The following is a 15,697-nucleotide window of genomic DNA, read 5'->3' as shown; positions in this document are numbered from 1 at the left end:
GTTGGCCAGGCTGGTCTCAAACTCCTGACCTCGTGATCCGCCCACCTCAGCCTCCCAAAGTGCTGGGATTGCAGGCATGAGCCACCGCACCTGGCCTGGGGAGCACAATTCTAACACATGGTCACAGGACACAAATCAGTTTACCACAAAAATGTGACTCCAACCTGGAATTGTGACCTGTACCAGATCTGAGAGGAAAGGTTTCTTGGGTGAGGGGATCTGGCACCATACCCCAATCATACCCACAATTGCTTTCTGTTGGTCTATGGCCAAACTGGCCTGCCCTTCTCCAGGGGAGATGAAGAGAATCCCTCTTTTAACACAGCCACATTTGTTGAGCCTGCCAGGTGCTGTGCATGGAGGCCACCATTTTACATACATTGTTTCTAATACTCACAAGTGACTGAGTATGGCTTCTGAACCATTAGCGGTCTTAGGGTCTTTTACCCTCTCTGTAAAACAGCTTCCTCGGGTGAGGAAATTGGGCTCTAAGGAGTTAAGTAAATTATTCAAGGTTAAATAGGTAATAAGTGACAGACCAGGAATTCGAACCCACGTCTGTGAGTGTACAGAGGTGGCTATCCATCCACTCTCTGTTGCCGTGGCAGCCGTGTCCAGGTACACAGTCTGCTCACTGCACAAGGGCACCAGCTGAAGGGATGAATCCTGCCAGCATTCTCTTCATTGAGCTGTGCTCCATCGTGCAGTGATGCCTGTTCTTGTCTGCCTGGAGGACTGCAGTCAAATGATTACAAATAGTCCCACTGATTCCCCTCCCACATCCACACCCTTTATAATGTGCCTTTGTACTCTTTCCATCAAGAGGGGAAATGTTCCTCACTCCTTGAGTCTGGGATGGTCTCTTGTGCCTAAACAAGTCAATGAAAGGCATCAGAGCGACATCATGCCAGTTCAGGGCCAGGCCTCGATGGGCCTTGCAGGCTTTGCTTCTTCTCTTGGGCCCCAGCTACTGCCATGGGCACATGCCTGTGCTAACCTGCTGGAGGATGAGAAACTCGTGGCTCAGTCATCCCCATCCCAGACCAGCCAACGGCTCATCAACCACTCAGCACGTGAGCAAGGCCATCCCAGAGCAGCCAACAGCCAACCAACAACCCAGCATGTGGGCAAGGCCATCCCAGACCAGCCAACAGCTCATCAACCACTCAGCACGTGAGCAAGGCCATCCTAGACCAGCCAACAGCCAACCAACCACTCAGCAAGTGGGCAAGGCCATCCCAGAGCAGCCAACAGCCAACCAACCACCCAGCATGTGGGCAAGGCCATCCCAGACCAGCCAACAGCTCATCAACCACTCAGCATGTGAGCAAGGCCATCCTAGACCAGCCAACAGCCAACCAACCACTCAGCAAGTGGGCAAGGACATCCCAGACCAGCCAACAGCCAGCCAACCACCCAGCATGTGGGCAAGGCCGTCCCAGACCAGCCAACAGCCAACCAACTACCCAGCATGTGGGCAAGGCCATCCCAGAGCAGCCAACAGCCAACCAACTACCCAGCATGTGAGCAAGGCCATCCCAGAGCAGCCAACAGCCAACCACCCACCCAGCATGTGGGCAAGGCCATCCCAGAGCAGCCAACAGCCAACCACCCACCCAGCATGTGGGCAAGGCCATCCCAGAGCAGCCAACAGCCAACCACCCACCCAGCATGTGAGCAAGGCCATCCCAGACTATCTGGCCTCCAACTGGCCCACCTCTGACCACAGATCCATGAATAAGCCCACCCAAGCTCAGGCACGCCTGATCCAGATCAGATAGTTGTCCATGCCCCATGGACTTACACGTCAAATCAATGCTAATTGTTTAAGGCACCTGTTAGGGGTTGAATTTTGTCCCCTCAAAATTTGTATGTTGAAGTCTTAACCCTTAACCTTATTTGGAAATAGGGTTGTTGCAGCTGTAATTAGCTGAGATGAAGTCACACTGGAGTGGGGTGGGCCCCTAATCCAGTCTGACTGGCGTTCTTACAAAAAGAGGAAATTGGGACACAGACATGCACACAGGAAGCACACCATGTGAAGATCAGAGTTCTGTGGCCACAAGCCAAGGAGCTACCAGAAGCTCGGAAGGAACAGAACCTTCCCTGGTGTCTTTAGAGGGAGCACAGCCATGCCCACACCTTAATCTTGAACCTTCCAGCCTCCAAAACTGTGAGACAATATGTTTCTGCTGGCTAAGCCACTCAGCTTGTGGTATTGTTTCAGCAGCCCTAGCAAACTAACACAGTGCTTTTCCTCATTCACATAAAGTTAAGGTGTGGGCTGGCTTCTTTGCTTGCCTCCAGGGCAACAGCCGATCATGGCTCTCCTCCCAGTCCCCAGGTAACTCCAAGAGGGCCCAGGAATTACACCCCACCCACACTCAGTTCCTCCCCAAGGGGGCTCTGAATCTGGAAAGTCTGGGGCCTTCCAAGGGCTCTGGAGTCCTTGTCAGGGTGGGGTCATGGACCCATACAAAGAGAGCTCCTCACCCAGACCCCTCCCGGCTGCCCACTGACCTGGGTTGCCGAGGGCCATGGAGTCGTAGATGAGTTTGCAGGTCTTGAGCAGGATGGAGATCTTCTTCTCAGGTGAGTAGGCCTTGTGCATGCTGGTGAACTTCTGCAGGATCTTCTCCATCATGGGCACCTCCGGCACGCTGGTGGTCACACCTAGGTCAGTGGTGGTGGTGGCCAGGATCACTAACTGGTTCTCCTTGAGCTGCTGCAGCGAACCATCCTTGCTGTGGATCTCATGCAGGCATGAGTTGATGGCTTCCTTCAGGGGCTTCAGGACACATTTGTACAAGGCAGACTCTACAATTGCTTCTGCAGGTAAACAAGAGAGCGAGGGTGAGGAAACCAGATGCAGGGATCCTGCCACCTGGTTCTGTTGCCCAACAGCACAGCCATCCCGATCCCCTGGCCCCTGGAAGGACACTCACAGCCCCAGCAGTTATACCCTGTGGTTCTGACACATGAGAGAGCACAGTTTATTCAAGAGAAAGCCACACTGGAAAGGCACTGGCACAGGAGCCCCTGGGAACTAATACTAACTGGTCATTGTATCCTGATGCTTTTCACAGGGCCTGGCAGAGAGCAAACTTTCACAGGGCTGCCTATGAGTACATAACTTCAGAGGGTGTTACTCACACTGGAGTTGTACAGTGTACAACCTGGGCAGCTGTATGCTGATGGCCTGAATGCCCAGTAAATGATTGGTGGAATTATTCTTGATATCTCTCTTCCAATTCCCACACCCACTTGACTCTAGTCTCAAAAACACAGTACATCCAGAACCTTACTTTTTCATCACTTCTGTGGCTACTACCTTGACCTGGGTTGGTCAGGCTACCACCATCATCTCTTGCCCAGGTTATGTCAGTCAGCTTTTGCCCTGGCCCTCATAGTCTCTTGTCAACACAGCAGCTGGTGTTGTCCTGTTATGACATCTTTGATCGTAACATGCTTCTGTTTGGAAACTTCCAATGGCCCCCACCTCCCATGCAATCAAATCAAAGTCAAAGCCTCCTCATGGCCTAAGAGGCCCCGCTGTGATCGGGCCCTGTGACCTCTCACTCATTGCTTTGCTTGCTCCCCATGCTCAGGCTGCTCTGCCAACTGCCAGGCCTGCTCCTGCCCCAGGGCCTTTGCTCCTGCGGTTCCCTTTGTGTGGCGCAGTCGCCTCGCAGTCGTCCACATGGCTGGTTCCTTCACTGTTCGAATGTCGTCCTATCTGAGAGGCATTCCCGATCAGCTCTTGGAGCAGGAGTTGGCGCTCTGATCTTGTAGCTGCTCTGAGGCATATGTGCTCTGATGCCCACTCTGAGGATGGACCAGCTTAGGCTCTCATGGAGTGGGTTGGGGGTTGAACAAGGACTTGAACTCATGTCTACTTGATACCAAGGGGATGTCCAGTTGCTTTGGGTGACTGTAGAAACATATTCTTAGGAAGTTGTTTTGGCCCTCCTCTGTCTCCAGGGGATGGGTCTTGGTTACGGGCTGAGTAAGGGGAGGTCCCAAGCCCTGTTCCTGTAAGGAGACACCTGTGCTGCCCTAGCCCTGAGAGAGGAGGGAGGGACTCATGCTCCCACGGGGCTGGGTCTCAACAGAGGCCCGGACAGCCCTTCCCTGCCACTCAGGCCTGGAGCTGGCCCATGGCCATCCTGGGTCCCTTGCTGCTGCCTCCCTCTTCCCCTTCAGCAGAACACAGGGCTGCCCTCACTTCCCTCACCCCGTTCCTGACCCTCCTTCCACGCCCACCTCCCGACCTCATTGGAGCCTCCGCAGGCAGAGATGGGCGCAGATGGGGGTTGACCTGGGAGCAGGGACTTGAACTTCCCCACTGTCCTGGGCTTCTGCATGACCTCGGCCACGTCTCTTCCCCTCCCAGGGCCTGTTTCCTGAACTGCAAAATGAGAGGGCTGTGCCCACGCCCTCCCAGCCCCTTCACATCTAAGAGCCGCAGGATCTCTTCCTGGCACCTCCTCTCTGGTCTCGGGCCCTCAGCAGCCTCACGTCAGGACTGTTTTGTATCCAATTGTTCCTTGTGACTTGTCTCCCTAATAAAACCAGAAGCACCCTAAGCATGGAGTTCTGTTGGCCTTTTTTTTTTTCTTTTTTGTTTTTTGAGACAGAATCTTGTTCTGTTGCCCAGGCTGGAGTGCAGTAGTGTGATCTTGGCTCACTGCAACCTCCACTTCCCGGGTTTCAAGCAATTCTCCTGCCTCAGCCTCCTGAGTAGCTGGGATTACAGGTGCCCACCACCACGCCTGGCTAATTTTTGTATTGTTTGTAGAGAGGGGGTTTCACCATGTTGGCCAGGCTGGTCTTGAACTCCTGATCTCAAGTGATCTGCCCTCCTCGGCCTCCCAAAGTGCTGGGATTACAGGTGTGAGCCACCACACCCCACCCTGTCTGGCCTTTTTATGTGGTTTAAGTTCCTTCACCATCTGACTGGCCACACACATGGGAAGAGCTTGGAAGGGAGAGGCAGAGGCAGGGACTCAGCTCATGGAAAGGGCTGGGCTGCCTGGGTCTGAAGCCCAGCTCTACTACCAGCTCTGTCCTCATGGCCAGGTCACCAAACCTCTCTGAGCTGTGGCTTCTTGGGCATGACAATAGCCAAGCCCATCTGGTCTGGTTTGTAGTCATGAGGCTGACACGTGCAGTGTCTGGAATGGCACCATTGCTGTGGATGCTGACCCTGTTCCCAAAGGCTGAAGGGCCCTTCTCTCCATCTGTGTAGCTCCAGCCCTTCCCGTCCTTGGTGGCTCAGCTCAGCTGCCACCTCTCACTGCCTGGAAACCTCTCTGCCCCACACATTCGTGCCCACGGCAGGCTCTGGTGACACTTTGCCATATCACCTGCCAGGACAAACTCCAAGTCTAGCACCTCTTGACATCTTGGTGCCCGAAGCAGATTTGGCCTTAACAGGACCCATGGTGTGTCTGCATCCTGCCAGCCAGCTGCCCCAAGGCTGAAGTCATTCCTGCTGTTTCCAGCAGAGGTCCAGCTTGTGCTCCACCTCCTTCGCTCTGCTGAAGGCCACCGGGTACTGGCCTTGCCCCGCCGCAGCCTCCTGAGCCGTCCCCCTGTCTTGTCCCCTCTCCTCTGCCCTCCACACACACCCTTCAGGGCCTCCATCACCTCTGGGCTAAATCCTCAGGCTGACTTTCACTGCCTGTGTGAATGGCCCATGATCCGCCAGCCTCGTTCCCCACCTCTCGGCCTTTGTCCACGCTGTCATCCCTTTCCAGAAGGAAAGTCCTTCCACTACCCTTTCCACGGCTTAGCATCCCTGACTCCTCCTTTGGGCCTCAGCTCTTACACTCCCCCAACTCTGGAAGGCAGGGCTGACCACAGTTTCCTCTGGGCCACTTGGAGTTTTCCATGTCCTTCCACGTCCTCCCATGCCCTTCTATGTCCTCCTGGTCTGCACGGTGCCTGTGGCTCAGTCCTCACACCCGCATGATCTCATCCAGTCTCATGGCTCCTTTTGTGCTGACAGTTCCCAGACATCTCTCTTTAGCCCCAGAACTGCAGACTCAGCCCTCCATGGCCCGCTCGACCTCCCCACCTGGTGTCTAATAAGCATCTCCAGTGTCATGTCCCAAACTGAACTCCTCAACTCCTCCCCACTGCCTGCCCCAGGATGGACGCTGTGTCCTCCCAGGGACGGCAATGCTTGTCCACATCCTACCTCCCCTCTACCACTCCTGCATCCAGCCTCCAGCCAGTCCTGTGGCTCCAGCTTCACAACAGGCAGAGTCCAATCATGTCTCCCCATCTGTGCTGCCTCCGTCCTGGTCTCAGCCACCTTCACTGCTCACCTTGGCTCTGACAGTAGCCTCACACTGAGTCTGAGTCTCTCTGCTCCCACTAGGTGTGACGGCCAGAGTGATGTTGTTCACATGTGAGTGAGGTCACTCACCCTTGGATGTGAACCCTGCACGACCCCATCTCACATACGGGAAAAGTCAGGTTGATAGAGAGGCTCACAAGGTCCTTGGGGTCCTGCCCCCCAACAGCCTCCTGACCTCACTTCCATCCACATGCACTCACTAATGTGTCTCCTTACACTATACTTTACTCTTCTCTCTCTCTCTCTCTCTCTGTCTCTCTCTTTCCTTCTTGAGACGGAGTCTCGCTCTGTTGCCCAGGCTGGAGTGCAGTGGCACAATCTTGGCTCACTGCAATCTCTGCCTCCTGGATTCAAGCAATTCTTGTGCCTCAGCCACCTGAGTAACTGGGACTACAGGCACACACCACCATGCCCAGTTAATTTTTCTATTTTTTTTTTTAACTTTTATTTTTTTGAGACAAAGTCTCGCTCTGTTGCCCAGGCTGGAGTGCAGTGGCACAATCTGGGCTCACTGCAACCTCTGCCTCCCTGGTTCAAGCAATTCTCCTGCCTCAGCCTCCCGAGTAGCTGGGATTACAGGTGTGCGCCGCCACACCTGGCTAATTTTTGTATTTTCAGTAGAGACGGGGTTTCACCATGTTGGCCAGGCTGGTCTCAAACTCCTGACCTTAGGTGATCCACCCGCCTCCCAACGTGCTGGGATTACAGGCATGAGCCACTGCACCCGGCCCTACTCATCCTTCTTGCTGATTGCCTGTCACCTCTGATAGACCGTAAGCTCCCTGCAGGCAGAAACTTTTGAGTGCTTTGCTCACCTCTGTCTCTATATCTGAGCCAGCACCTGATGCGGAGTTGGGTGCCCAATAACTCTTTGTCGACTATCTGCTTACAGGGCCCTGTGCAGACACACACACAGCACTGGCCTCAGATCTCAATCCCATCACCCCTCACCACACCTGAAACGCCATCATGAATCCTGTGGCCTGGCAAACCTATTCGTTTTCAGGAGTCTGCTAGCAAAATCCAGTAGCCCTGGGAAAGGAACACCTGAAGCTCCTTTTCTAAGAAACATTCACTACGAAGCTACTGTGTTCAGAGGCTCACGTGTCCCTTACCGTACCCAGCACTGACTCTTTCATTATTGGGTGGGGAAGGAGAGGCTTAGGGACACCAGGGGACGGCTGGGGCAGTAACTATTTACCAACTAGCTCAGAAGCAGCTCAATGTTTAGCAACCACTTTTTGGCTGCAGCAGTGCGAACTGACAGAATGTATTTTTTTCTTTTCTTTTTAGACAGAGTTTTGCTCTTGTTGCCCAGGCTGGAGCGCAATGGCACAATCTCGGCTCACTGCAACCTCTGCCTCCCAGGTTCAAGCAATTCTTCTGCCTCAGCCTCCCGAGTAGCTGGGATTATAGGCATGCGCCACCACACCTGGCTAATTTTTGTATTTTTAGTAGAGACGGGGTTTCACCATGTTGGCCAGGCTGGTCTCGAACTCTTGACCTCAAGTGATCCACCCACCTCAGCCTCCCAAAGTGCTGAGATTACAGGCATGAGCCACCACGCCCAGCTATTTTTTTCTTTTTGAGACAGGGTTTCGCTCTGTCACCCAGACTGGAGTACAGTGGCAAGATGTTGGTTCTTTGCAGCCTTGGCCTTCAGGGCTCAAGCAATCCTCCTGCCTCAGCCTCCCAAATAGATGAGACTACAGGTGCGTGCCTCCATGCCTGGCTAATTTTTGTATTTTTTGTAGAGACGGGGTTTTGCCATGTTGCCCAGGCTGGTCTCGAACTCCTGGGATCAAGCGATCCTCCTGCCTTGGCCTCCCAGAGTGCTGGGATTATAGGCTTGAGCCAGTGCGCCTGGCCTGAATATTTTTAATATACGTAGGCGTGTGGTTGTTCACAACTACTTCTCACCATGAACCACAATCGGAAAAAGCTTTGATAATTATTGGATTCGAGGCTGGTGAGGGTGGGGAAGGCTAGGGGCTACTTTAGAAGGGGTGGTCAGAGGAGTGAGCTGTTTTGGGCTGGTTCCCTGAAAGCAAAGCGTGAAAGAGGGATCTGGGTGCATATGATTTCACTGTGGAGACTCTCAGAAGACAGAGAGTGAGAGCAGTGGGAAGCCGCAGAGCGAGCTTGAGCAAGGATGAACTCTCAGCCTCAGCCAGATCTCGCCGGGCCCTAGAGCATAAACTGCACCACACAGTGGTCCTGCTTGAGGCCAAGGGGCCAGTCTTTGTCCCCCATGGCAGGGAGTAATTGGCAGTGGGCCCCTGATGGTGGAAGAGAGGGTGCAGATAATACAGATCCTATACAGTCAAGGTCAATTCTCTAGGAAAGTGGGGGAGCCGGGCACCATTAGCAGCCTACCTTGCAGCAGCCAGAGAAAGTTCCTGGTGCCCAGGAAGGGATGGGGGGTGGGCACCAACAGCGTCCACTGCATAGGCCTCTTTTGTCCTAAGGGGTTCCTGAGTCTGTGAGCCCCACCGCCCTCTCTTCCCTGCCACCTCCTCCCAGGGCACTGACCGAGCTCCTCCTCGGAGTGCAGGGCGGGGTCCACCAGGGCCTTGAGCTCGGTGCTCTGCAGCAGGTAGCTCTTGAGCTGGGTCATCATGGTGCGAATCTCCTGCAGCATCTCCGTGCTGGAGGTCTGGCGCGCCATCATCTCCAGGCTGTACACCTTGTAGTCCTGCACCAGGCTGCCAAAGTACGAGGCCTTGTCCTGCGCCAGCTCCACCACCTTCTTGTACAGCTTGCGGTTGTTGGAGAGGAAAGCGTGGAACATGCTGCTGAAACTGGCAAAGCTCAGCCGGTGCCGAGCCTTGCCCAGGATCATGGAGGGCTTCTTCTTCACGCTGGGGCTGCTGAACTGCTCCAGCTCCTCCTCCGTGCTGCTGGTGGAGTAGGAGTCCTGGTCGGTGGCCATGACAGACACCCCCAAGCTGTCTGAGAGGGAGGCCAGGGAGCCCTTAAACTCTGGAGAGCTCTGGGAATGGGCAGTGGCCTGGGCAGGAGGGTGCTGATTCCCAGCCTGAGAAGCAGGGCTTTGGCCCTCTCTGGGTGGACCCGGCGTGGGTGTCTCCAAGGCCAAAGCCTGTGTGCAGAGCTCAGCGTTCTCTAAGGGAGCTGGGAGGGTCGAGGCCAGTTGTCGAGAGATCCGTTTTTTCCTGGGGGGCGGGACTGGGGGTTGTTTGGCCGTCCTGGGCAGCTCCGGCATGCTGTCGGGATCGCTGGCTTTCACCTCTGTGTCCTGGCCTTGCTCCGTGCTCTCCCGGGGTGTGTCCTCAGGGCCGTCTGAGGTCCCTTGGGGAGGCAGGCTGAGCTGGTCCCCCTCTGCCGCCATCCCTGGACTTTGGTCTTCTAAGGACACCCTCTCGGAAACGCGGCGTCTGGGAGGGGCAGTGGGAAGGTTCTTCGCAGGCAGTGGCGGGGCGGGGGCCTGCTGCAAGGGACTGGAGGCTGCCCCTGGCTTCATCGCTTCCTCCCTGAGGGGGCCCAGGCCTGCAGTGGGGCATGGGAGTCTCTCGCAGGTCGTCATGGGCGGCTGGTTCGGATGGTCTGGGGGACCTGGGGCATGGGGTGTGACGTGGGGGGCAGGCACTGGGGGAGAGGTGGGCAAAGGACAGGCAGGGGCGGGGGCAAGAGCAGGGAGCAGAGGGGGCTGGGCTGGGCTGCAGGGCTGCAGGGGCAGCACTGGGGGAGGGGGTGGTGGGCGGCGTGGGGCCCACCTGGAGGTGGGTGAGGTAGCATCAGAGGTGGGCGGCAAAGGGCGTGCAGGGCAATTTCCAAGAGGTGGCTGGTCGGTGGGCAGGGTGCTGCTGCAGTCCTCGATGAAAATAGGATTCACAAACCACAGGCGGTCATTTCCTACCGACAGCTCGATTTCACAGGCACAGTTTGCGTCATGGGCTGTGGGCCTGAGGCTGGAGACTAGGGGGAATCCGGGGGCCCGGTCTCTTGGGGGCTCTGCTGGCTTCCCTCTTTCTTGTGGAGGATTCAGCGAGGAGTCCCAGAAACCTGTGGAAGCAAGAGAGGGGCAGGGGGTCAGTCTGTGCCAGGGACTAGGTGTTGCTGTGCTGGGCGGGGTCCACGGGTGGGAGGGCTGTTCAAGGCATTTGCTTCACTACTCCGAGGTTGTTTTCCCCTCTTGGACGCTTTCAAACCTCTCCCACCACTTCCTGCCTCTAGAGGGGAAGCCCCACTCAGTCCTCCCCAGCAGTGTAGGGTGGGGCCGGGGGTGATGTGATAAGCTCAGCTTCAGTTCTCTTCCTTGGTGTGAGAGCCCACATTGGAGGGCATTGATGACACAGGGTGGGGGGTGACAACACTGTGCTCTGGAGCCGTGGGGAAGGCATGGTGAGAGCACAGGGGACGGAAGGCCTGGAATTCCTGCGGCCAACCAGCTGGGTGCTCTGGGGCAGGTGGTTTGACCTTCCTAGGCCTCAGTCTAGTCATCCCTAAAATGGGGTCACAACAGTACACACATCACAGGCATGCGAGGAGGAAGGAACATTGGGCCTGTTTTGGCCTCTATGGTTATTATATGTGGGAAGGACGAACCTATGGATTGTGGCCAGCGAGATCAGACCCAGCTGTCCAAGCGGGGAGCAGCCACCCACCACAAAGTGATTCTGACTCCAGTCAATCTCGAGCTTAAAATAAGAAGCTGGTCGTCTGCCCCAGTCAGGGGAAGCCAAGGCTCCTGCACCGCAGAGCTGAGTTCCAGTGTGTGCCTCTCTACTGACCCAGTCCCCAGGGGCTCGGTCATGGCTGTGGCCACCAAAGCAGGCTAGGGACAGGCAATCTTGATCCGTGGGGACCACACTCTGCCAAGCATCTGACGGAGGCTCAGGACCCTCCAAAGAGCACACAGGGATGCTACATCTTGGGAACAATTGCAGTCGGTGCATAGGCCACCCTGCGTTCACTCAAGCTTCCTCCTGGAGAGAAACAAGGGTCCCAGGTCTTGTTCAGCCTGCTAGGTTTGGAGCTGGATAGAGGATGACCCAGGTAGATGCAGAGTTCCTTGTGAATTGGTGCAGCCAGCCTTTCACCCAGGGCTCTTCACTCCTGGGAGGAATTCACCCTTAAGAAAACTATGGAAAATAACATCAAGGATAATCAGAGGAGCAAACATCCATGGCGTTCTTGCTGTGCGTGAGCCCACGGGCTCCTTGCTTTACCTGGGTTATCTTGCCGACCCCTGATCATAGGCCTTGCCCCCAGTTCACAGATGAGGGTAAGAGGCTCAGAAACATGAAAGCACTCGCCCTGTGTCACCGGATCGGGGAGTGAGACGCTGGGATTTGACCAGGTCGGGCTGGTTCTACAGCCTGTGTGTTTAGCCTCCGTGTTAGGCGGCCTTCCTTCATAGGAACTTGCGACACTTCCCATATTTTGGTTGCTCTCCCGGCATCAGTGAGTAGCAGGGTGGCTTGCAGCCCAGAACTCAGGATGTGGCAACAACACAACAGGCTCTTGATGTTGAAAGGAGACCTCACAAGATGGCCTGGAGCAGCCAAGCGTGTGCTCGCTCTAAGAGGTGGGCACTATCAGGGATGTAGGCATTTGCCATCTTGCTGGCTGGGGTCACCAATGCAATCAGGGTAAGCAGGTGCCTTTCCAGGACAAAGGGACTGAAGAAACAGACCGGAAGTTAACTGCGACCCACCAGCTGTGTGCACCCCTCTGAGGTGCACCTCCCAGCCCTGTCCTGGGCAGATACCCTGTGTCTGGCTGCCTGAATATCACAGCCAGTGGAGAGAGACCAGGTCTCATCACACTAACAAGCATGACAACCTTTCCTGTGACTCTTTCCAATGTGCAAAGCTCTGTGCCCATCACAGTCACCGAGGACATGGTATCCAGAGCGGCCTCTCCCAGGGCCTGGACGAGCTGCTCTTTGTGACTGCCGGGGCCCTTTGCTTTCTTGGGCAGCTCATGGCTCCTCCATGTATGCCTCACTCTCCCAGGCACCTTGCCTCGAGTACATACATGTTCTGGCCCCTGCAGTGAGTGTTTGAAGCACTGTGCCCATGTCTACCCAGGCCCCTGGAGTGAGTGTTTGAAGCACTGTGCCCATGTCTACACAGGCCCCTGGAGTGAGTGTTTGAAGCACTGTGCCCATGTCTACACAGGCCCAACAAAGTTGCCTCCTTGGGAGTTTTCCTAGCAAGGAGAAGCAGGCAGCCAGACTGATCCCAGGGTAACTGGGCAGCAGCCCCACATGTGAGCTGAGACCCCCGGTGCCCACCTCCAGACTCTTCCTGTGGGTGAAGGTGGTGTCATGGGGGTAGATAACATATAGAACTGCCCACTGGCGCCGGGACACCCCATGACTGCTCACCCAGATCACAGCTGTAGCCGCCCCCTCTGCTCCATTCTCCTCCTGAGGTCCTGGGCTGGGCATACGGCAGGCCCTTGGTGGTTCTCTGTAGAGAATCGCTTGCAACCCTTTAGCCTGGCATTCGAGTCTGCAGGACCTGGCCCCTGCACATCTTCTCTGGCATCATCTACCGAGTCTTCACTCCACTCTATCTGCCGTTCACTCCTTCCTCCACGTGCCATGCGCTGCCCCACCAGCAGGTCTTGGCTAATGCTATTCCCTCTGCATGGAATCCTTTTCCCACCCTCTCCACCTGGCTAATGCTTACTCATCCTTCAGGGCTCAGGTCAAATGCGACCTGTCTGGTAGCGCCTCCCTGATGTGCTCAGGCCTTGCCCATCCTGCCTGTGTTCCTGCAGCTCTGATATGCCTGTGACAGCAGTGACCATCACTGGGACTGTAATTCTCTGTTTTTTGCCTGACTTTCCTACCAGACTCAGAGTTTCCAGAAGGCAGTCAAATCTTTCAGCTGTCTGAGTATTCCCAGCACCTGAGACAGTGCTTGGCCCAGAGCAGGGGCCCAATGTCAGCCCCTTGGCACCCATGAGTAGATTAGCTTAGCCAGAGTGGAGAGTCAGGCCTCTGAGGAAGGGGACACAGGCAAGGTTAGTTTCAATGGCAAGATGGGGACAACCTGAACCACGGGAGGATGTGTAAAGACAAAACAGTGAGAGGAGGCAGGAAGGAGGGCAGAGGAGCCCCATAAACGGATGGGTCACCAGCCGGGCAGCCTGCCACGGGACAGGATGGCTCCATTAGGCACAGAACACAAGACAACATTTCCCATTGCTCAGGTGTGGATTTTGGCAGGAACAGAGCAGACACGGGTTCAGGCAAATAGGCTCTCGGCCTGGGTACCTGGGACACAGCTTCCCTGCCCCAAGACAGGCCTGGGGTTTGCACCCTGGCAAACCCTGGCAGGGCAAAGGTCTCAAAGCCAATGTGACTCCAAGGAGTGGGGGAAGCCAGGAGCTAATGGGCTGCATCCTGGGGTCTTGGGGCCTGTTAGGGAACCACAGTGGCATTGCAGGGCTTTATGCTCCAAAAAAAAAAAACAAAAAAACAAAAAAAAGGGAAATGAGTAACTTTCTCTGCAGCCTGAGAACGCCAAGGCCAGGGGAGAAACGGAACCCTGTGTCATGCAATCCTAGTGGTTTGGTTGGCAAAGCTGTGGGGTCCAGTCCCCAAAGGCACCATACTGAGCCTTGGCTCTGCTGCAGGAGTTCCCCTAAAGAAGGGCCCATCCTTGCCCTGGCCTCAGACTGAGGCCACGATTTTGCTGGCCCCAAGGCCTGTTGAGCGTTGGCTGGGGACACCTCTTGCCAGATGCCCACTCTTTCTACCCTCAGAGAACCTGGGCCACATCACAGGCTGGGCTGTAGGTCCTGAGGGCAAACTCAGACTCTACCCCTGGGGAGCTTGGGGCTGGTGGCAGGACAGGAAGGGGATGAGTAAAGGCAAAGTGTTCCAGATGCCACGGAAACACTAAAAAATCCAACAAGGCCAGTGAATAAATATTCATGTGGCATCCCAAAGACAGAGGCTGTTAAACGGTCAGTCAAAGTCAAGTTTTCAATGAATTATTAATAACTAGGAAAATGCTCATCATCTGATGTAAAGGAAAAAGCAAGTTATAAGCAAACTTGGAAGAGCCACGGAACAGATGCCTTTCCTAAACATATTTTTAAAGTATTAAACACACACACACTGTAACATGTTTGAAAACCACTGCGAGTAATCCCTATTCTCTAAATTCCTTGGACACTTATAATCAACTGCTGAATATAGTTGAGGGCTGAATTGCTCCTCCTTATGTTAGTTTTCTGGCCTTGACTAACTGGTAAGCTCTTAAAGTCCAAGATTACACCTTATATAGCCTGCACTTTCGAACGCTGGCTTTTCCAAGTCCGAATTTGGACTTTCTTACGTCGGCTCATGAAGGCACACTGTGAGCCATCACATGGCACTCGGCCTGCAAGTCAATAGCTGAGTTTCAGCAACATCATCCCTATCTCAACAGCAGGCCTGGTGCAACTCTTTGGACATTTGTTGCATTCTTCTCATAGGAAAACGAGTGGCATGCCAAACAAATAAAACTGATGACACTAATGATAAGAAACACATATGCCTCATGAACTTCCCGTAACTACAAGATCATCCAGCGGACTGGAAACCCAGTAAATCTTTAGCCTTAACTAGACATTCCTTGGCTCTGGGCTCTAGGGAAAAAACTGAAAGTCACAAATATTTTCGCACAAAATCAGAAGGCAAGAAACCAAAACTGTATTTTCAGTTGCGTCTAGGTGTATTAAGGAAAAGAAACTGGAAGGAAACACACCCCGAACTTGCAGCAGGGGTGAGATTATATGTGGTTTTCATCCTCAGGCTTTTCTGGTCTTGTCAGTTAAAAACAAACACACATGGCCGGGAGCTGTGGCTCACGCCTGTAATCCCAGCACTTTGGGAGGCCGAGGCGGGCCGGATCACCTGAGGTCAGGAGTTCAAGACCAGCCTGGTCAACATGGTGAAACTCCATCTCTACTAAAAATACAAAAATTAGTCAGGCGTGGTGGCAGGTGCCTGCAATCCCAGCTACTCTACTCCAGAGGCTGAGGCAGGAGAATCGTTTAAACCCGGGAGGCAGAGGTAGCAGTGAGCTGAGATCGTGCCACTGCACTCCAGCCTGGGCAAAAAGAGTGAGACTCCATCTCAAACAACAAACAAACAAACACAACATGCTTGACTTTTATTATAAGACGAAAAAGTGTCATAAGAAAAAGCAGCACATGGCGGGCATGTGGAGGGCATGGTGCAGAGGGTGGGGCCCACTACCCTGCCTATCCCAATGCCAAATCCAGGCTTCCCTGGCAAAAGGGCGCCATGCTGTTTTCCACTGCAGGCACGGCAAGTGGAGGAAAGGGCCGAGGGGCGGGAAGTGGTGA

The 15,697-nt window shown here is 54.7% G+C and overlaps 1 protein-coding gene across 3 annotated transcripts in view; it reads right to left on the bottom strand.

Moving 5' to 3' along the window:
- The window catches only part of RIN3 (Ras and Rab interactor 3), a 174,930-nt gene that overhangs the window by 27,438 nt on the left and 131,795 nt on the right, over nt 1–15,697 (bottom strand). For all 3 annotated transcript variants that reach the window (XM_008958212.4, XM_003832783.4, XM_055097966.2), the window contains 2 exons: nt 8,897–10,387; nt 2,521–2,829 (listed from right to left, as the gene is read on the bottom strand). In XM_008958212.4, the coding sequence (XP_008956460.1) occupies nt 2,521–2,829; nt 8,897–10,387 (1,800 nt within the window). The remainder of the gene's footprint in view (nt 1–2,520; nt 2,830–8,896; nt 10,388–15,697) is intronic.

The sequence above is a fragment of the Pan paniscus genome, chromosome 15, assembly GCF_029289425.2.
Source record: "Pan paniscus chromosome 15, NHGRI_mPanPan1-v2.0_pri, whole genome shotgun sequence".
NCBI classification, from domain to species: Eukaryota; Metazoa; Chordata; class Mammalia; order Primates; family Hominidae; genus Pan; species Pan paniscus.
Note: the sequence above shows the minus strand (reverse complement) of the source record. Positions and strands in the feature narration are given on the sequence as shown.